The 21,412-nt window shown below is 36.2% G+C and overlaps 1 protein-coding gene across 5 annotated transcripts in view; it reads right to left on the minus strand.

Moving 5' to 3' along the window:
* The window catches only part of LOC149197553 (methylthioribose kinase-like), a 79,505-nt gene extending 65,031 nt beyond the window's left edge, over nucleotides 1-14,474 (minus strand). Inside the window, exons 1-7 of one of the 5 annotated variants that reach the window (XM_089405892.1) lie at nucleotides 14,219-14,474; nucleotides 13,733-14,022; nucleotides 13,238-13,592; nucleotides 12,804-13,085; nucleotides 6,031-6,340; nucleotides 5,668-5,839; nucleotides 5,450-5,507 (exon numbers count right to left, since the gene is read on the minus strand). In XM_089405892.1, the coding sequence (XP_089262018.1) occupies nucleotides 5,450-5,507; nucleotides 5,668-5,839; nucleotides 6,031-6,340; nucleotides 12,804-12,992 (729 nt within the window). In that variant the 5' untranslated portion in view covers nucleotides 12,993-13,085; nucleotides 13,238-13,592; nucleotides 13,733-14,022; nucleotides 14,219-14,474. Of the gene's footprint in view, nucleotides 1-5,305; nucleotides 5,508-5,667; nucleotides 5,840-6,030; nucleotides 6,341-12,803; nucleotides 13,151-13,223; nucleotides 13,593-13,732; nucleotides 14,023-14,218 lie in introns of those variants that run through there. The other 4 variants (XM_089405891.1, XM_089405888.1, XM_089405889.1 and 1 more) reach the window with 4 other exon arrangements.
* Nucleotides 14,475-21,412: the final 6,938 nt, after the last annotated feature.

The following is a 21,412-nucleotide window of genomic DNA, read 5'->3' on the forward strand; positions in this document are numbered from 1 at the left end:
TACAATAAACAATAAAGAAAGGGAACCCTGATGGAAATGCCAATCCTTGGGTGTTTCCCTACCCATGGCAGCATTTTGAAAAAAAAACACCCATAAATATTTTTAAAACAAAAAAGCAAAAATACACCCCCAAACATTAGGGTCATATTATAATTTTATTTATAATATTGTTAAGTTGCATATGATGGATTACTTTTGGGCCTTGAATAAATTCACTGTTGGAGACCTAATCTGCTAAGGGTTATGGTGTGGAAGTCGAATAGTCAAAGGAAGTCCAAGAGACCTTGGAAGATGAATCCAAGAGTCACTCCAATATATTATAAATGTATATCATGTGAATAATATATTCAATGTTTTATACTTCATATCTTCTGTCTTCTCCATGTGTGTCTAAGATGGTATCAGAGCAGGTGTACTCTTGCCCTGCCCAAATTTGAGCCATTGGTTTTTGTGGTCTTTTTGTGCATGTCAGTCCTGCAACTCTGCCCATTCTCCCTAAATAACAAAAAAATGGGTGTTCTCCCTCGTATTCAGATCTGTCACCTGTCTCTACACCTCATTATAACCTGTTAGTGAGCAAAGCGACAGTTATTTCTAACATATTGAGTTGCATCACCAGAACTCTCTGTTGCAATTGCGCACTTGTTGATTGCTCAGCCAAATTCAAAGTTTTACCTAAATTCCTATGAAACCCACAACACAACATTGATTAAAATTGGAGGCATTCTTTACACGTTGAACGTCGTGTTGGTTTGGTATGTGAGATTTTGCGGCATTTCTCTGCCCTGTAGCTCCTCTGCCGCATTAAGTCTGCCACTTGCTACAAAGCCCAATTGATTTCAAATATTTAAGCTCTCCCTGATGTCTATGCCTGACATGTCGCCCCCTGCGTTGCCTCATCCAGTGGTTTGGTTACAGTCTGCGTAACAGCATATTCTTTGGGCTTTGTTGTTATCGTCAAATCTCTTAAAGCAAAGGACATCGATGTTGATATAACGAAAGAGAAGTTGCTTTGTAGTTTTTTGAGAATTTGAATACGCAACTTCGTCTATAAAAAACCATTTTCTTCTTTCTTCATATTAATGGCATGCAGAAAGTTCACCTCCTCATCATTATGGACCAGTTGGATCTGACTAGAGAAAGGGAAGTTGACTACCTCGTCAAACTACTATGAACCGAAGCTGACCCAAATTCTGGTGTTGTTCATGTGTGGTCGAATTGTAAGTTCATGGTGCTTTACATTCAACGGTTTATGTGTATTTTAACTAGGAGTCGTGAATTCGAATGCTTGAATCCACCATTCGCTTTGCCCACGAGTCACAGCCCGAGAGAGATTGTTCTCATTCATGTTTTACCATATTCATATTTTCCCTTATCAACATCACAAATTGCAATGGCACTAGTAAATTTTGACTCTATAGTTTACGAGTAGTGTTGGTTAGCAAAGGAGAGTTTCTGCAAGGTCGACCAGTTGCAAGAAGCCCTCTTGTATTTAGACAAGTTGACAGAAATTGAATTGAGCAAGGAGAAGCGTGTAGCTATAAAGATTCAAGCAATTGTTAGAAGCCACCTGGCAAGGAAATAATTATGTGCTCTAAAAGGTGTAGTGAAGTTGCAAGCAATGGTTTGTGGCTACTGCGTAAGGCACCGAGCAAGGATATTGTTACAATGCATGTAGACTCTCGTCAGGCTACAAGCCCGAGTTCGCGCAAGACAAATCCTCATACACAATCCATTCATGAGAATTGAAATTGAAAAGCCCCTGGCTCATCCTCCCATGTAACATTACACATCGGATATGTGTTTGCATGACAACAATGATCTCTACGATCCCAAGTTCAAAAAGGAAACCACCTTTTGGCCTAGTGGCCATTCTCCACCCTGCGTGATTTCTTTTGAATAGAAATGTGGTCGTTTCATGGATTCAAATTGTTTAATTATTTTTTGACAATATGTGGCAATCGTATTTCATTGTCGGCCTATTGTCAACCCAAATTCATGTTTATCTTTTACTTTGGTCTGCTCTTTGGTCTCTGCCTATTATAAGTTACCGACAACGACAGTGTTAGTCGATGTAAGTGTTGGGAAGTTGTTTCAAGATTTGCTACTCTAGGCAGCAACCTGCTGCAGATTGGTTCTGGGAGCATTAACCATTGCTTCATTATACTCAAGCTACAATCAACAAAGAGAAGCAGAGAGAAGCAGATTTCTTAAACTTCTCTTGTGTTCACTGCAAGGATACAAGTCCTCAGTTCTCTAATTAGGATGAAGGCATTGATTCACAGTTGAGAAGATTTCTTTATTTTTGGGTGCAAGAGTAGTTTTGATGATTTTATTTGAACTAGAGAAAATGGCTCTAATTTGTGATGTATTGGATTTATTAAATACCTTGATACAATCCACTGTCGATGGGATGGTAAAAATTGGCAAGGACACTCTTTCTGACATTAGAATATGTCTACAAAATGCACAGGAAAAGATTGATTTCTTGCAGCTTGAATCACAGCTTCAGCAACATGAATTACAACAACATAAGCATCATTCTAAACTTGTTTTTTTCATAACAATCCTTTATTTCAGGTTGAGACAGACTCCCATTAGCAACAAGAAATTGCAGATGCAGTACCCATTTCAGGAGAAGTTTTGTATAAAGATGCAGGAATTCAGGTTTCACTTCCGAAGCCCATCATCAGACCTTGGCAAGAGCTTGTTAGCAACCAAAACAGAACTAATCTTGGATATGACAAGGATGTGTCCTTTCATATTCCAGATTACTCAAAACCCATCCAGTTCCATAGTGTTGGGTTTCTTCATGACAATTCACCTTTTGTTGTTCCAGATTTTGCTCCTCTTCCAACATTGTGATAGAGTTGGCCATATGAAAGATCACTGTTTTGATCTTCATCCATGTGAGCACTGTCATAAAACCACTCATTCTTCAAACAGATGCTTCAAAAACAAGCCTCCTGCAAGAACAAAAATTCACCTTGGATGGATCGCTTCTTGGCAATGGGCTTCAACATCCAAGAAGATATTTCAATCATATATCAGAATTTATTCCAAAGTATTGAAAAGTCTTGCAGTTAGGTTTTCTCCATCATCTCACCTTGTATTTGACAGGGGGGGAAGTGATGGTCATCTACAAGCTTCAAAGCCACATCAAGCGAGCCTGAGCCACAACCTGCCATACCAGATTCAGAGTTGTAGCCAGAGACAGAGATGCCCCTAAGCATGCCTTTGGTTGGTGGTCAACCTTAAACCATCTATGCAGGGTTGAGACCTCCCTTTTTAGGTTGAGCTTCTCCCTCTTCAAAGAATTGGGGACACTTCCTCTAGCAAAAGACTTCAGCTTCTTGCCAGTTCTGGAAGAGTTCCAAGAATTGCATTAAGCATTCCAGAGTTGGTGGTCATCCTTAAACCATTGCAGGTTGTAGACCTCTCGTTTCCAGGTTGAAGGTCTCCCTCTCAAAAGCATTAGGGACACTTCCTCTAGCAAAAGATTTCAGTTTTTTGCCAGATTTGGAAGAGTTTCAGGACTAAGCATTCCAGTGTTGGTGATCATCCTTAAACCACCCCCTTATACCAACATGTCAAAGAGCACATTCAGCCTAGTGCTGCCATGCATTTTTGTATTACAGCTCTCTTCTTGGACTCACACATACCCCTTCGGATTAAGGGGGGAATGTTGGACACCTAATCCGCTAAGGGTTATGGTGTGGAAGTTGAACAGTCAAAGGAAGTCCAAGAGACCTTGGAAGATGAATCCAAGAGTCACTCCAATGTATTATAAATGTATATCATGTGAATAATATAATGTAGTCAATGTTTTATCCTTTGTATCATATGTCTTCTCCATGTGTGTCTAACATTCACTAAATTTTAAATCATTTCTTAAAGCAAAGCATGCATACTCCAGGGAGAGACCATTCCTTATACCATGAAACCTTCTGGCCCTCTGGCCCCTGATTCTCGTTTAGTTGTCGTTTCCCACTTCTCACTTCTAGTAACATGATCAACAACCAATCAAACCAAAATTAGAAAAAAAATCAACATGAAAATATTTAATGAGCCTTGTGAGCATATCCTTAGGGTGGAGATGAGTTGAACTGGAAAAAAGAAAATATTAGAAAATTTTCAACAGGAAAAATATTTAATGAGCCATATAAGCATATCCTTAGGGTGGGGATGAGTTGAACTAGAAAAAAATGTTCTTGCAACCACATGTGAAAACCATAGAGCTTTCCTATGAGATGAAATCAACAGACATAAACCTTTTGCCAAAAATAAATGGTCATCTAAGAACTCTGAAATATCAAAAACTCTCAAACTATGACTAGTCTAAAAGCATCCCAGTGCTTGCTCCCAAATCTACTGAAAAACTTCATAAGTTAAGATGGTTGAACCTTCTTATTCAGAACCACACAAAACTAACCTTAGTTGTAGTACTTCTGAGTTCCACCCTCTAGCTATCAGTTATTATGCTTCAGGTGACTTTCAAAATCAAAAGATCTTAATACTCACAAAAGGAGAGCAACAATGAGATAAAGCTCCTCAAGAAAGCAGGAAAGAAAGAAAAAGAAATGGCTCTATGTTGTTGATTGCGTCTATTGGCATTTCAATTTGGGTAAATCAGACACGGGTTCCTTAATGTAAGCAAATGCTTTCATCAAACAAAATCACTCAAGTTTAGTACTACCATAGCATTTTCAACCTAATGGATTGAATTATCTTTACACTCATCTGTATGCTATCAACGTGATACGAGTCATTCCTTGAAAGAACCCAGTTGTATATCTGCTATGGAGTTATGTTTTCTCTTTATTATCTATTTGGGTACCAAATCAAGAAAGGTTTCCTTGGCGTTCTGTTTCCTCTTTATTCTATCTCTGATTACTGAAATGATTCATCTAAATATATTTTGCAAGATACTGCAAATCTAGTGTGAGAGCATGTTACTATCAACCTCTTGTGTTCAGAGTATTAGTAGCACTTAGTTATTTACTGTTAGATGAATACGAAGTAGGATCTGAGCTATATTAAGCATAAAACTGTGATTAATTAGAAAGATAGAAAAAATTAGATCAACGAATTACTTGACAGTTTCAACCAACTCATGTTTGAAACTAATGGCATTTAGAATAGTATAGTGAGTTCCCTGTCTCTCCCCTATCTTCAACTGTTAATTATTTGATTAGAAAACAAAATAAAAGCTTTATTGATTTCATTAACAGACGCACAGATGAAAATGCCCACAACAAACAAGCTAATGCAAATATATATTAAGACGATAATGCCCTGCACTTGCCTGGCGTTGGTTCTCATAGTTTCCATGGCCATCTTGTGAGAAGAACGCAAGAATTAAATTGCCAATAAAAGCACCTATATCAAAACCCATTGGGCCATAAAAGGCAAATTCTGGATCTATAACTTGAGTTGAGCTCCTTGTTACCATAACCGATCCAGTATGTAAGTCTCCATGAATAAGTGCTTGTGTCTTCTCACAAAACCTATGGGACAAAAAGTGAAAGAAACTCTTAATGATGCATCTAAAGTTTCAAAATCTCCCAAGTAAATTTAAAGCATTCTAGACAGAAAAGTTGGCTTTTCAGAGGCATAAAATCACAGGCAAATTCATATTTGAATTCAGACTAAAATAGCAAACATTACTTCGATTTCAATTCAGCAACTTCCATCTTCAACTGATTATCCTCCCGTACCACCTTAGCATCTTCATCAAGATAAGGAGAATTCCAATGGTTGTTTGGTGCTGACATATATGGGTCTGAAAATATGACCTGTTCAGTGAACCTACACATCACATTGCTACAGAATCGAGCAACTGAAAACAACAGGCAACATATAAGCTGTTATTTACACATTAGTCACTGAAACTTGTGAATGTCCATTCCAACACCAACATAGATTCTAAATAATCCATTCCATTACTTATTTAGAAGATGTAGCTTTGCTTTCTATGATGTAAAAGTGAAATATTTAATCACAACATTTGAAAGGGGGAATATAGCATACTTTCAGCCTTGTGCTCTGTTGTAGAAAGATATAAACGGGATGTGTGAAAAAGAGTTTTGGCCATATAATCTGAAATATGCTCTGCCAAAAGTGGGTACTCAACACCAGCTATTAGACATTTGCGCAGAATGATGTGTGTGGGTTCCAAGTTACGCATAGCAAATAAATCCATGGCACAATCAAAGTAATAAACTTCTGGAACATGTTCTGGGCATAATTTTCCATGCTCTTTCAAAGCTCTAACCTCAAAATATGCACGTTCCTTTGTTATCGACCATGACTCCCCTATACAGCGCATATATGGGACAGCCTTCACACCCAATAAAGAAAATCAACTCATAAATCATATTTTCACTCTTCATATACTTGTAGACATACATTTTTTGAAGCTATTACCAAGTGGCAAAATACATCAGGGAATTGATACTGACAGCAGGCCTGTTTACTGTTATGGTAAAATTACTGCTATATATTACATCTGCATCCTGAGCAGTATAAATCAACAAAAAAAGCTACTAGAGCCAAAAACAACAAATACAGAATAAAATTCAGTAACTATTATAAATTTGCATCAGATTGCGATGAGTTCTCAAAGATGAAGCGTGACCAGTATACCAATAGCCTCCTACAATTAGTCTTCCCTTATATACAAAAGAACAAAAATGTCCAAAACATTCTCCTGTCAAATATGAGTGATAAATAACAAGTGAAATTGCTTAAAATGACCAATGGGACTGAAATATATAGATGTGCTTCAACAATATTAAAGCATTCTTTCTTTTTATGCACGTTTTTATTACACTCAAATTTCAACTTTTGGACATCCTGTCTTTTCTTGACAAAATTCGTGTTGTTTTATTTTGTTCATTTCTGAGACAGACCATTGAATAGATTATAGGCCCTAATTTCCTGAACAAAAACATAACCTTTGCAAAGTGAAATGAGCAATTTCATATGTCAATTGGATCTAGCTTGGGTAGTTAAGAGGAGAACTTGTTATCCTCACCACCCAGGTTCAAATGTGACTTGTGGCATGCATTCTCTCCATGTGATTCGTGATTACACTAAAAAGCTTAATAAGCCATCAGTCTTCAGCAGCTGGAATCCTAAAAGGCATTTAAATTTACTGAAAGATATGAACGCTTGAAAAAACTATCTGTAACAGCACCTCACATCAAGATCCATCCCTTTATTTTTGAAGCATTCATCTCCAAAACGTTTATGTTATACTCTTATACATTATGCAGCTGTTCGTTTTGCCTTGTGAAGTAGTGGGGTGCGGTCTCTGTGGGTACTGCATAGACAATGACTCACATCTTGCTCTCTCGAATTTGCGAAATTGATCTATCATTAGTCTTAGATTCTAGGATATGTTTTATTGAAATTACTTGAGTGAGACAGTAATTTAGATATGCACTTACTGTGGACACTGAGTTTTGTCCGTTCACTAGAAACTGCAGATAGTCATTACTACGTATAGGAATATGTAAAAAAGAATATTTATACAGAATCCAGAACTTTGAGAATGTTGTTGCTTTGGATATAGGCTTGTATATTTTATGGAATCATACGAGAGCACAAGTCAACTTTGATATTGCAGCAACTATCTCGCAAGCAAAACAATTAAAAGAGCAAATTTCTAAGAATTTTTTCCTTGAATAACTTTACACATTCCATGAATCAGGTTTCTTTTCAATTTATTAGATTTCCCTACTCCTGAAATAACATGGACATATTTAGATACTAAAGAAAATTATGGCTCTCATCTTTCAAATCATCAAAACTCAAAAAATACAAGAGATTTAAAGGGAATAAACTGCTATTTGTATATATTCTTGATGCTAGTTTCACTGGAACCTGAATCCACAAGTTCTTGAGGAGTTTATAGAGGAACAGAACAAACATTTGATTGAAAGAGTGTAGATTTCCACAGTTGTTCATATTGAGATAAGTTTCCGGATAGCACTGTGTGTCGGATTTTAGATCCTATCCGAGGTTTCGGGTGGACACTCCACCCATCATTAAGGACAAGAGAATTGAATAATTACAAACGAGCACTTTGATGCCTTAAATAGAGGGAAGATTACCAATTAGCCATTACAGAAATAATATTAAATTAATAACATAGCCATTAAGAGAATATGGTCAAAGGAAAGGAATTAGTCAAAGTGATTAAGTAACATTGCCGTTTAGAGAATATGGTCAAAGGAAAGGAATTAATAAAAGTGATTAAATAATAAAAGAAAAGAGAACAAAAAAGGAATTAAATGAATTAAATATTAAAATTGAATTAAATTAATTAAACATAAAAATATTAAACGTAAAATATATAATGAGAAGAGAATTAGGGGAAAAAGATGAAAAATTAGAGGGATTAAGGGAGTTCGACTTTAATTAATTAATATATATCAGGATATATTAATGAGAAAATAAATAAGAATAAGAATATATTTCGAGAAGGAGAGAGAAAATAGGCATAGAAATTTTTATACAAAGAATGGAGTAAAGAATACAAATAAATTTAATTTAAATATTATTAATTTAATTTAAATATTATAGATTTAATTTAAGAATTAAAGAATTTAAGGGTAGAAAAAGGAAGGTAATAGGAAAGGGAGATAGAGCATAAGCAAGGAGCATAGGAAAAAAAGAGGGGGGGGCCAGGAAAGAGGAAAAGGAGAGCACGGGGGGGAAGGGACAGACTACTAAGTGAGGTAGTGGATAAAGGCTTTCCAAGAATGACTTAATTTAAAATCATTTTCTCTGTTAAAGTTGTTGGGGTGTTTTTCTATTTCGAGAGCTTCTCTAATGATTTTGGAGTTGTAAAACGGGACAGAGGCAAGGATTCCGAATTCATTAAAGCAGATCAAATGTTTATAATTAAAAGAGTGCTCAACAATGGCAAACTTCGAGGCGGAGATGACTGGTATCAGCAATATGCTCTTTAAGGCAAGCTGTGAAGGGACGACCAGTTTGGCCAATGTGTGACTTTCCACACAAACAACGAATCTGGTAAACACCTGAACTTAAGCTCTTAGCATGGGGTCAGACTTATCTTTGGCTGACCTGAACATCTGTTTCAAAGTTTTATGGAGTTTAAAAATGGTCTTAATGTTCTTTTCTAATAAGATTTTAGTAATGAGGTTGGTGATCCCTTTTATGTAAGGGAGAGAGACTTGGCCTTGAGGAGGAGAGGAGACAGGGAGACAAGAAATGGGATTAGAAACGGACTTAAACGCTTTATTAATCTGAGAAAAGGTATAGCCATTAGATATGAAAGCTTTGAACAGGTGGGCTTTTTCAGAGGGAAGAAATTGGGGAGCAGATATTTTAAGGGACCGGGTGATGAGGGTTACTGAAAGCCATTGAAATGCTTCATGGGTTGAAGCCCATAAAACCCAAGACTGTCCCCAAAATCTCAAAAGGACATTGGTAGCTCAAGAGGAGCCTGTGACACGAGAAGGTGAAACAGAGACTGGAGATAATTTGCTACTGCAAAGGAGCCTAATATCGAGAAACAAAGCAAGCCCAGAAACTGACTGGAAGAAAAAGAGTGTCTTCTGAACGAGATGCAAGTGCAAAGAAAAAGTATTCAAGGTGATTGTTGCTGGAGGATCTAACAACAATCTGGTAAGTACAGAAAAGGTTCCAAAATTATGGCTTGCTTGCATGCCAAAATCAAATCCCTATAAAATTTCCTGGTTGACAAAGGATCATACCATGCTAGTGAATCAATCATGTTTGTTTGCTTTTAAAATCATTCCTTATGAAGACAACGTGTTATGTAACATCATTACAATTGATGCATGTCATTTGCTGTTAGGAAAGCCCTGGTGATATGACCGGAAAGTGGTTCATCATGGTCAAGAGAACACCTATGAAATACAGTAAGTGGGGAAGAAAAATCTTTTAAAACCTTAAAAAGAGGAATTAACTGCTGTTTCCGAAGAGGCAAACAACGTATATGCAATTAAAACTAAAAAAAATATTGTTGGAGCTCATGTTGTATAGAAAAGAATTGTAGTCGGAAAGAAAATGAATAGTAGTGAGATTCAGTTTGTTGCAAGGGCCAGTGCCACAAAACCATAGGCAGGTGGGTGAGCACATTGAGCAAGGCAGAAATATGGGAATTGAGAAAGATAAGGTTAAGGAATGTACTCTTGAAAAAACTCCACATCATATGCAGCAACTTCACCAAGAAGTAGAAAATCAGATCAGTGAAGGCAATGAAGATGCAGAAGCATTGGACAGTGCAGAATGGGTGTTACCCTACCATTCAGGTTATGGAGCTGTGTCAGTGTCAAGAAGTAGAGATGATAAGAGAAGAAAAGGACCGTATAGAAATTGGGAAGATGTTTGAACTTTGAAGAAGCAAATAATAATGCAGGTGAAAACAGAGAAGATGACAAAGCTGGTAACCAAAATGAAGCATTAGCAGATAAGGAGAAGATTGAAACAATGTCAAGAATGGCTTTGATTACATTTCACAGCAAGATGTTCGGAGTGAAGTGGACTATTGTTGAGAAATGGTTTGACAAATGAAGAAGCAAGTGATATGCCTAATGACTCTGAACCTGAAGGTTCAGAAATTTTTTCAAGGGGAGTGTGATGCAGGGGCTGTAGAGCATGACACCCATCCACATCTATTGAGAAATTTAGGGATCGTTGGGTCTATTCATAGTAAGGAACAAGGGGAGAACTTTGATGCCAAGTAGCATGAAGAGAAATGAGAACAAGACCATGAAGCAGGAATCCAAAATGCTGTGTAGTGGGTCATAAATATCCAAAGTGTAGTAGATTGGGTGTTAGCATTGTCACTCCAACTTGCAGTAGATTTTGGTCTTTAGATACATTTCTGTTAAGATATTTGGAATTTAACTGAACACAACCTCTCAGGGTTAGAGTGTCTCTATGTAATAGGGAGAGAAAGAGGGTGGGACCAGAGGAGTGAGACATGCCTGTGGGCATTAATCATTGTCTGGAAGCCATGGATCTGGGCCTGTGTGCCAATTTAGATTAGTGAGAGAGAGCACTGGTAGAGACTTCTATTTATTAGTGTTTTTATAAGAGTTAAAAAGAGAAAAAAAGCATTCTTTGAGAGGCTGTCGTTAATGATAATTTCTCTGATTCTTAGAGATGACTAACTCATGAACAGGGTACCCTATATCCGTTTCCCAGCTGTAATTTTATTGGATGAGTTTGTTTGCAGGATTGTAAGGTGTGGAACCAACGTCTTTTTTTATTTCATACATGTGTTTGAAGAATTAGATCTCGGATATGTGCAGATCTGTGCCTGTAGCCGCCAGAGAATTAGCACCCTTATGAAGTCAATTCCAGATTTCTGTAGTGAACAGTCAGAGTGACTGCATCGTGGGTACAATTCAAATTTTACTAATATGTTTTTCGTCAACAGCATTGAGCAAAGGAAATATTATTGTTTCCGAAATTTAGGGTCCGAATATCAAAACATGATCATCTCAGATACATGATTCAATTAAAAAAGACTGCATGGAGATGGAACTACCTCTCGAAATACAGATCAAAATCTTTGCAACTAAGCCACCCTTTTGGTTACATTGGACTCAAAATTTGTCAGCTAAAATATGTGGATACTTCGTTTAGGTCCTCAAAACTGGCAACTACCGTCCAAAATAGACCAGCAGCTTGCAGCTTCACTCCACTTTTGGTTTATCAGTTGTAAAAACCTATATCGCAATCAAGTTGCAGGTGTTCTCAACCATTGCAGCCACCACATGCAGGTTCATAATTGTAGTTAAATTAGAGTATAAACAATCCATCAATTTATAAAACCGCATATGCATACGAAATCTTGGAAAGAGCAGCTGCATTTCAAGGTTGAACCCTTTAGGGTGCCCATCATGGTGTGTTGAGCAATGATAGAACAGCCCTTCGGCCGGAGGAAGGTACTGGATTTGATTGTTAGCCTGAAACCCTTTCAAATAGCCAAAGATTGGGTAGGAGGCCTTAGCCAAAGTGTGGCTTGAGCGGGGGCGGGGGACGTTAGAGATGGCTTTTCACGTTTCTATCTCACACTGCTGAGGGTGCCCATTATGAAGTTGAATGTAGCTCAGTGGTAAAACAGCACCGTGGTAATGGTTAAGGCATGGGATTCATTCCTGGTTGCCCAAATTCCCAATAATTGATTCAATTTTCAAAAAAAATGTTAGTTGGCTGATAAGGAATCAATCAAGATCGAAACTACAAGCTCTATTGGCTTACAATCAAATTGCACAACAACCCAGCGTACTCCTGACATCTATAACTCTTTGACACCTGATCACTGAACGCTAGACCCTAATATTTATATGCACTATGCACTTCTACATACAGTTTCTGGATAGCCCTTCCAATGCATGGTTGTGATAACCTGACATGATTGAGCTTAGCTAGAGGGGAATAAAGTGCTGGGCCATGGGCATCAAACATAATAACCGAACAGGGTTTCCATGGCATGGTCTCCAAACCTCTTCAGACCTCAACCCTAAAACATAAAATGCCTGTTGTTTTTTTACATTCTATTGGATTTCAATATACCCAACTAATTTCGACTTTCAAGTGACACAGACATATATATCATAAGAACTATACACATACACGTGTAGATATCATAAAAACTAAACTACTTTAGTCTGACTAATTTACTGAAAACGTATTTGAAATGGATTCAGACAAAGCAGAACATAAATACTTTCTTTGTGATTAATCCTAAATTAAAATCACTCACGGCAGAAAAGGATGGAGACTATGCATACCCGCTTGATAACGAAGGATCCTTGAGGACAAGTCACAATGTAAACGAAGTTGAAGGTACCATCTCCAACTTGCCTCACTGTGATATCTTTTGCTGTATAATTTCCCACCTTCTCTGCCAGAGCTGGAACGCTCTTAATATAGCCCACAAGGGTTGTTTCGTTCAGAGAGCTGAACTTATCTGAAGCCATAACCCGATTGGCGATAAACCCAATTGATTTTTCAATCCACAGTTCAGTCTGTCAAGATGGCCCAAAGCAGCAGATTCCTTTGTAGCTTAGAAGCTGGGTACACAATATCCCATCTTAATGTGAAGAATGCAAAGCAAAGGATGGGCACATTCAATGAATTGAAAAGTGATAAGGGATCCAATGGTAAAATATTGAACACATTCAATGGATTTAATAATTGAAAAATAATACTATTCAGGTCTTACTCATTTCCCATTTCGTGGGGTCGTGCTACGGACGTGATTCCATGCAAAGCTGACCGCTTGATAACGAAGGATCCTCGAGGCCAAGTCACAATGTAAACGAAGTTGAAGGTACCATCTCCAACTTGCCTCACTGTGATATCTTTTGCTGTATAATTTCCCACCTTCTCTGCCAGAGCTGGAACGCTCTTAATATAGCCCACAAGGGTTGTTTCGTTCAGAGAGCTGAACTTATCTGAAGCCATAACCCGATTGGCGATAAACCCAATTGATTTTTCAATCCACAGTTCAGTCTGTCAAGATGGCCCAAAGCAGCAGATTCCTTTATAGCTTAGAAGCTGGGTACACAATATCCCATCTTAATGTGAAGAATGCAAAGCAAAGGATGGGCACATTCAATGAATTGAAAAGTGATAAGGGATCCAATGGCTGAAAAGTAAAATATTGAACACATTCAATGGATTTAATAATTGAAAAATAATACTATTCAGGTCTTACTCATTTCCCATCTCGTGGGGTCGTGCTACGGACGTGATTCCATGCCAAGCTGACCGCTTGATAACGAAGGATCCTTGAGGCCAAGTCACAATGTAAACGAAGTTGAAGGTACCATCTCCAACTTGCCTCACTGTGATATCTTTTGCTGTATAATTTCCCACCTTCTCTGCCAGAGCTGGAACGCTCTTAATATAGCCCACAAGGGTTGTTTCGTTCAGAGAGCTGAACTTATCTGAAGCCATAACCCGATTGGCGATAAACCCAATTGATTTTTCAATCCACAGTTCAGTCTGTCAAGATGGCCCAAAGCAGCAGATTCCTTGTAGCTTAGAAGCTGGGTACACAATATCCCATCTTAATGTGAAGAATGCAAAGCAAAGGATGGGCACATTCAATGAATTGAAAAGTGATAAGGGATCCAATGGTAAAATATTGAACACATTCAATGGATTTAATAATTGAAAAATAATACTATTCAGGTCTTACTCATTTCCCATTTCGTGGGGTCGTGTTACGGACGTGATTCCATGCCAAGCTGACTGTCCTTTTGTAATTTTTCCCGTGAAAATACAAAAGAAATCAAGCCATGATTCATGATTGGCCTCGTTTACTGTCCAGAATAAGCCTTTTAAACCCCGATAATAGCATTCATTGTTGGTTTTGCGAACCTTTAGTACCTGGTGGTGTTATTAAATTCTAATGGAGATGGATGCACTTAGTTCCTTCCGTCGGTGTTAGAGATTACTGATCACAACTTCGCAAGGGCGAAGGTGCCATCGGCTTAATCCGGCTCGCTATGTATCCCTGTCACGGGTTGTCACTTTCGTCGGGTGCTACAGTCAATATTTCGCAAAAATTACAGAAACACAAAAAATCAGTCAATGTTATGCAAAAATGTTGAAAATAAAAATTCCAAATAGATAAGTTTAAATCCGGTATGTTTTATTTGGGTATGTATATAAAAGATTTAGCTGAATTTTAAGCAGAATATTTAAAGTGGGTTCAAAAATCTTTGCACCTCACATTATAAAAAATTTTAACAACATCATACAATAGAGGCTTAAATTTTCAACAACATCATACAACCGGGGCTTCCCACAGATTGGACAACTAGTTTGGCAATACCTCTTTTCAAGGGCGGTGACGTCAATAATCCCTCCAATTATAGGACCATCATGGTAAACCCTTTGTTTGCAAAGTTATTTGGAAGCATGCTAGAAAATAAAATTAGCAAGTGCGCAAAGAAAAAGATAAGCGTGCTAAAGGGCAAGCAGGTTTTAGACCTAAACATTCCACAGTTGATCATGGTATAACTTTAAGGCACATCATTGAAAAATTTTGGGAGAAAAAGGAAGAAGTATTTTGTTGCTTTGTTGATTTTAGAAAAGCGAGTTTTGGCACAGAATGGAGGAACTTGGTGTTCCTAAACATTTGAGAGCAGTGGTGCATACACTGTATGAAGAAGTGAAAGTCAAAATTAGAACTTCAGCAGGCATTTCTGAAAGTTTTAGAAGTGATATCGGGGTCAAGCAAGGTTGCCCACTGTCTCCTACCATTTTTTGTTTATATATCGACAAGCTTGAGAAGTGGTTAAATTCAGAAAGGGGTGATGGTATTTATTTGGGCAAGTTTGTTATAAGGCTTCTTTTGTATGCGGATGACCTTATTCGGATTGCTAAATCGACTCTTGGTTTGCAAGAGCACTTACTATCCCTTGAGCATTTTTGTAGAAGTGTGGGGATGCAAGTCAATATCAGCGAAACGAAAGTAGTGATTTTCTCTAAAAAAAAAAGAAAACACAACTAGCATAAGTTCTACTTTGAAGGCAACATTCTGGAAGAAGTTGCGGATTACAAATACCTTGGAATTGACTTCAACAAAAATCTAAGTTTGGATGGTTGTAGAAAGAAAAGAACTTTGGAGGGTTGGAAAGCATTTTATGCTTTTCAAAATAAGTATAGAGAGGCAAAGTTATGGGACTCGAAAACCACTCAAACTCTTTCTGGGCTTCTAGTAATTCTGGTGATTCTCTATGGTTGTGAACTATGGGCTAGCAATACATCCGACATGGAGTGGAGACAAATTGAGAAAATTTAGAAGCGTTTGATTATAAACAAATTCAAGATTAAAAGTGTAGTTCCTTATGCTATCTTGTTAAGTGAAACAGGCATTACTCCTATTGAAGCAATTGATATGGTGCGAGTCATAAGGTATTTTAAAAAAAATGAACAAATGAAAGAGGGTAGATGGCCTAAGGTTGTCTTTAATGACAAATTGTGCAACAACAAAAAAAAAAAACAAAAAACCTTGGATGCAGCGAAATAACAAATGGTTTAATAAATGGGGTATTTGCTTGAACACGTGTCACATAAACAGCAAAGAGATAAAAGCTATTGTTATGGATAAGTTCCACAAGCGTACTTGAGATAAGGAGCTAGGAAGAAAGAAAAAGTACCATATTGAAGTGTTTAATCCCACTCATAGTCATCAACCAAAAGCATACATAGAGGCCAATATCTCTTGGAGAGCCAAAATTCTTATTGCTAGTTAAGGATTAATTCTCATCAACTCCATTATGAAACAGAGCGCTAGAAAAGGCAAAAAGAAGTGTGGGAGGAAAGAGTATGCATTTTTTGTTCTTCTGGAAAAGTGGAAACAGAAAAGCATTTCATTTTAGAATGTGAGGCCTTCAAAGACAACAGGGAAAGTTATGCAGATATGTTGGCGGCTAGCTCTTAGGATAATCTATTTAGTGAGGGGTTTGTCGAGAAGTTGGGGCATTTATTGTGAAGCTTCACAGAAAAAGGGTTGAATACATCAAGTAGATGAAGAAGCAATCTGTCCCATAGGCTATATTTAGCTTCGTGGATGTTAAAATATTTTCTTTCTTTCTTTCTTTCTATATGAAATTTTATCAATGACTTAAAACAATTTCAATCAGTTAGGTTTTTATAGTTATTTATATTGTTGGAAGTTTTTGGAAGACAATTATGTAATGATTTAGTATTGTTGGAGGTTTTCGGAAGACAATTATGTAATGATTTAATCTGTCCAATGTTTCTAATAGTTACTTCATTTATCATCCCCGAAACAATTTCAATAATTGATATTTATAATTTTAATTAATATTTATAACTGTTAATAATTATTTTAATTTTTGAATTAAATTTTAAGAAAATTAATTAAAAAATATTTAGTTTAATTGTTTTATTTTATGGTTTTCCAATAAAATTTATTTTCATAAAATTATAATTTTTGGTTATTTAAATTGTATTTTTAAATTTATAAATAAGTCTAGCAACCTAAAAAAAACTAGAAAACATTAAAATTGTATAAACTATGCAACTCAAACATACAATTCAACAATTTTTTACTAAATTCTAAGCAAATTTAATTAAAAATACAAAAAAAACAAAAATATAAAATTAAAATAATTAAACATTACTATCAAAATATATAACAAAAAAATAAACCCCTGATCGGGGTGCAAGTCGGCAGATCACCTCATTAAGGCAATGTTAATGAAAGGTACTGCAAGGTACAGAACCACTGCCCCCCACATGCTCGAGGCGATGGGTGCGGTGGCCCTTTGCATGATGATGGATAGAGTATTAAGGAAAGGTGGCAACGAGAGGAGGGGAAGAGTTTTAGTCTGTAATCACCCTGGAGAGAAGTGTAGTGAGCACTAGAATGACCGAGTGCAAGGAGACTGGAGTGGCAGGCTGGTGCAACGGCTCCACAAACAGCAAAGAACCCACCATCTACAAGCGAAGGAAATCAGGTTCACCGCGTGGAAAACCCACCCCAGCACAAGGAAATTCCAAGACTGACCAGGTTACACTTCGTAAACCAGATTATTCACCTCACATTACAAAGGGTTGGGTCGGTGAGATCGTGGCTCGACCAGCAAAGATTTGAGGCCGACGTAAGAGGCCACGGGAGGCCAAGCACAACACAAAACCTCGCTCCTTGGGTGGCCGACCCAGTCGAAAGTCTGTTGAGCGTTTAATCAATGAAGCGACAACTGCCTACCGAGAGGGAACCATGAGGAAATTAGAAAATTGTTAGAAGAATGGGAGGCAGAAGTGAAGTAGGAGAGTGAAACGGATACGAAGCTAGAGGACTGGAGAGTCCTTGTCTCGGATCTTGGGAACACAAGAGGGAGAATCACCTTGTTCAAACATGCCCTCTACTTATATTGGTTGATGAAAAGATTGTTGGGAAAGGCGATGGAGCAGATCTTAGTAGGCATGGCAGTCACGGTCCAGGGAATGCCAAACTACAAGCAGGAATTTCAGAAGGTGCAGTTCCAACTACACAAACAGGACATATGCCTTGGTCGAATTGAGCAGCACCTGCCATGCATTCTAGTTCAGATAGAGCTGCCCGGATTGAATGCCAAATATCCAGCACCAGTTGAATCAGCATCAGTTGAACAACATGATTAGCATGCCTACTTATTGATAATTTTGTTTATATATGCGACTAGCTTTTAAATTTGTCTATGCATTTACATATGTATGTAGAACTCTAGAGTATGGAAGTGGATAGGAAACTGAAACTTATATTGCTTGGATAGAGAGACTTAAGATTTTTTGCTACTGGATGGCATATAATGCGGATAGGTGGCCAACAGACTTGGTTTCCCACTGGGCAAGTTGAGGCCACCTAGCCAGTTCTATGTGGTGTTAATTTGCTTTATATTAATGAAAAAGAAAGATCTACCAAGCTTAACAAAAAATATATTTATATATAACAAAAAATAAAATATTTTATTACAATTTTAAAATAACAATAATGATAATTATTATTACATTTATTCTCTTTTTTTTATTGATATTTAAACATTTCATTCAACTCAAACATACAATTCAACCAATTTTTACTAAATTTTAAGCAAATTTGATCAAAATATATATATATATATATATATATAGCATTACTATCAAAATATATAACCAAAAAAATATTATAATTTTAAAATAATAATAATTACATTTATTCTCTTATTTATTATTAATATTAGAGAATTTTTTATTAATATTTAAATATTTCATTATTCTTGAAAAATGTTAAAATTTAAAAATATAAAAATTAATTTAACCATAATAACATATATTCATTAATTTAATTTTTAAAAAAACAGAATAAACAAAAACCTATAAAGATAAATCTATTCACTTTAGAAATAATCTAGCACAACGACATTTATATTAATATAAATGTGGTTGATAAACACCCATAGACATATAATATAATAATTTATATTACTTTCTGTATTCAAGCTTCTATGATCCATAATGAATTAAACAAAAAATTTCGGTAGAAATCACATGAGAGAATTTTTTTGGCCGACGCGTTTCGAAATGCATAGGCCAAAAAATTCTCTCATGTGATTTCTACTGAAAGATTTTGTTTCATTTATATTACTATTAATATTAACATTATTAATAATATTAGTATTATATTAATAATAATAAAAAAGTTAAAATAACTTTAGAAATTAATAATAGTACATATAAGCAAATATTATAAAAAATAATTGAACACAATTTAATAAAACAAAGGATGAAATGAAATAAAACAATGTTGGTAATTAAAAATATAAAATAATGTTACTAATTAAGTATAGGAAAAACTAAATACATTGAAGAGAACATAAATTTCAACATCAACAAAAATTGTTGTCAATCCCTAACAAGCATTCACGATAGTTAAGAAAGGACGATTATGACGATGTTGCTCACAATGCAACAAAGAAATGAGAAGAGATTTTAAACATTACAGGACCAATGACAACAATCCAAAGTTTAGTAACATTGAAAGAAATGATAATAACAATAATGCCACATTCGACAACAAAATTGAACTCTCAACACTCGAGCATAACACAATTATTTCATAGTAGCCTCTTCCAAAACACACCCAGAGCGGTGGCAAAAGCAACACCAATTCAAATCAACATGATAATGATCACGATACTTCACGCTTTCAAGCCAGTCCCTTCTCGTCTTCCTCCCTGATTCTCTTTGGTGCAAATGATATAAAGTTTGAACATCTGATTTCATTCCACTCAAAACACGGATATGCTCATCGACAAAATTAGGATGGAAGCCATGTCTTCTATCAAACCTTGCACAAATAAAAGTAACAAAACTAATAGTTTTTGTAATTGAATTAATCGCTCTGATGTAATAATTACCATCAATGTTCTCCATATCTATGAATTATTGACAAAAGCATACAATTAAAATCAGTATATTCGAAGAAAACAAATTAACAAAAACAAAACTATACATTTATGATTTTGCTTGTTTCATATTGAAACATAAATATAAAAGGATTCAAAAGAAGGAGAAAAAAAAATGCAAACAACTACAATTCAAGAAATCAAACAACAATTGCTCTAAAATAGTCTATTTACTTAAAAAATAATTCATAAACACTAAATTGTATTGAAGATAAATACCCCAAAAATGATATTGACTTTAATCGCTCCTCCTCTTTCTTTCTAAGTGTAACATATGCACTATCTTTCATTTTTGTATAACGTTGAAAAGAAAAAGGTAGTGAAATCCGCAAACCATCTATTGATTTCACTCTCGATATAGCTGTAAATGTTAGACCATCCCTTTCTCTGTCTCCAATATCTATAGTGGCTCGTTGCAAATTCATCCCCTGCAATTTGTGTATTGTCAACGCCCATGAAATTTTCAAAGGAATTTGCCTCATGTTCCCCCTAAGAACAGGCGAAATAGGTACAAGAATTGGAAAATCATTATCAAATGGAGCACCACAATACTTTTAAAACATAACTGTAACAAATTGAGGGAATTTGCTGCAGCTTTGAACCACGCGCAGAGAAAATATTTTCAATATATCCAAGTGCACCATTAACCAGACCAACTTCAACCCACAAATTACACGTTAACATCACGCGTTGTCCATGACAAAGCAGTGCTTCGCGCTCCAATATATCATCATCATTATCACTTATTTATGTTCTTCTACTACTTTCTGCAACACATCTCGCAATAGGAAAATTTAACGCTTTAAGCATTTTTCGATTGTGCAAATTGACAAGATTATTCGTCGCAAATAAGTGAATAGAAGAATCAAACAAAATCCTTTGTTGTCGATCCAAGAAAGTATCAAGACAGGTCATAAGAAAATCCCAATTAGTAAGAGAAGGCTCTGCATTTCTAATATTGGTTAAAAGATTGTGAAAAGATGCTTGTCTGGGATCATCTCCTTGTTGCCTATAAATTTTGTCCAGAGTGACTACAATGTTGAAGCTTTCCCACAAAACTTTCCCAATTGTTCTACCTGCATACAATGGTTTATCCTTAACAGGAGGCAACTGGACAAGGTCACCCACAAGAATGATGGACCTACCACCAAAAGGACAGTCCTTATTTTCAGGAAAGGCTTCTCACAAATGATAATCTATTTGTATGAATAGCCTTAGACCTATAAAGCTCATCTCATCAATCAATATATATCAAACATGTCTCATTTCCTCTTGGAACACTGCCAAAGCCTGCCCACACAGTGGCTTCATATCTTTTATAGGAATTTTTAAAGCAGAATGTATTGTTTTCCCACGTATGTTAAAAGCAACAATACCAGTTGGAGCAAGAAATAACAATGGACTTTTTTCCATTCGTTGTTGCACTAGAA

This window comes from Pinus tabuliformis, chromosome 2_2, assembly GCF_031772625.1.
Source record: "Pinus tabuliformis cultivar Carrire ecotype Pingquan chromosome 2_2, CPIR1, whole genome shotgun sequence".
Classification (NCBI taxonomy): Eukaryota; Viridiplantae; Streptophyta; class Pinopsida; order Pinales; family Pinaceae; genus Pinus; species Pinus tabuliformis.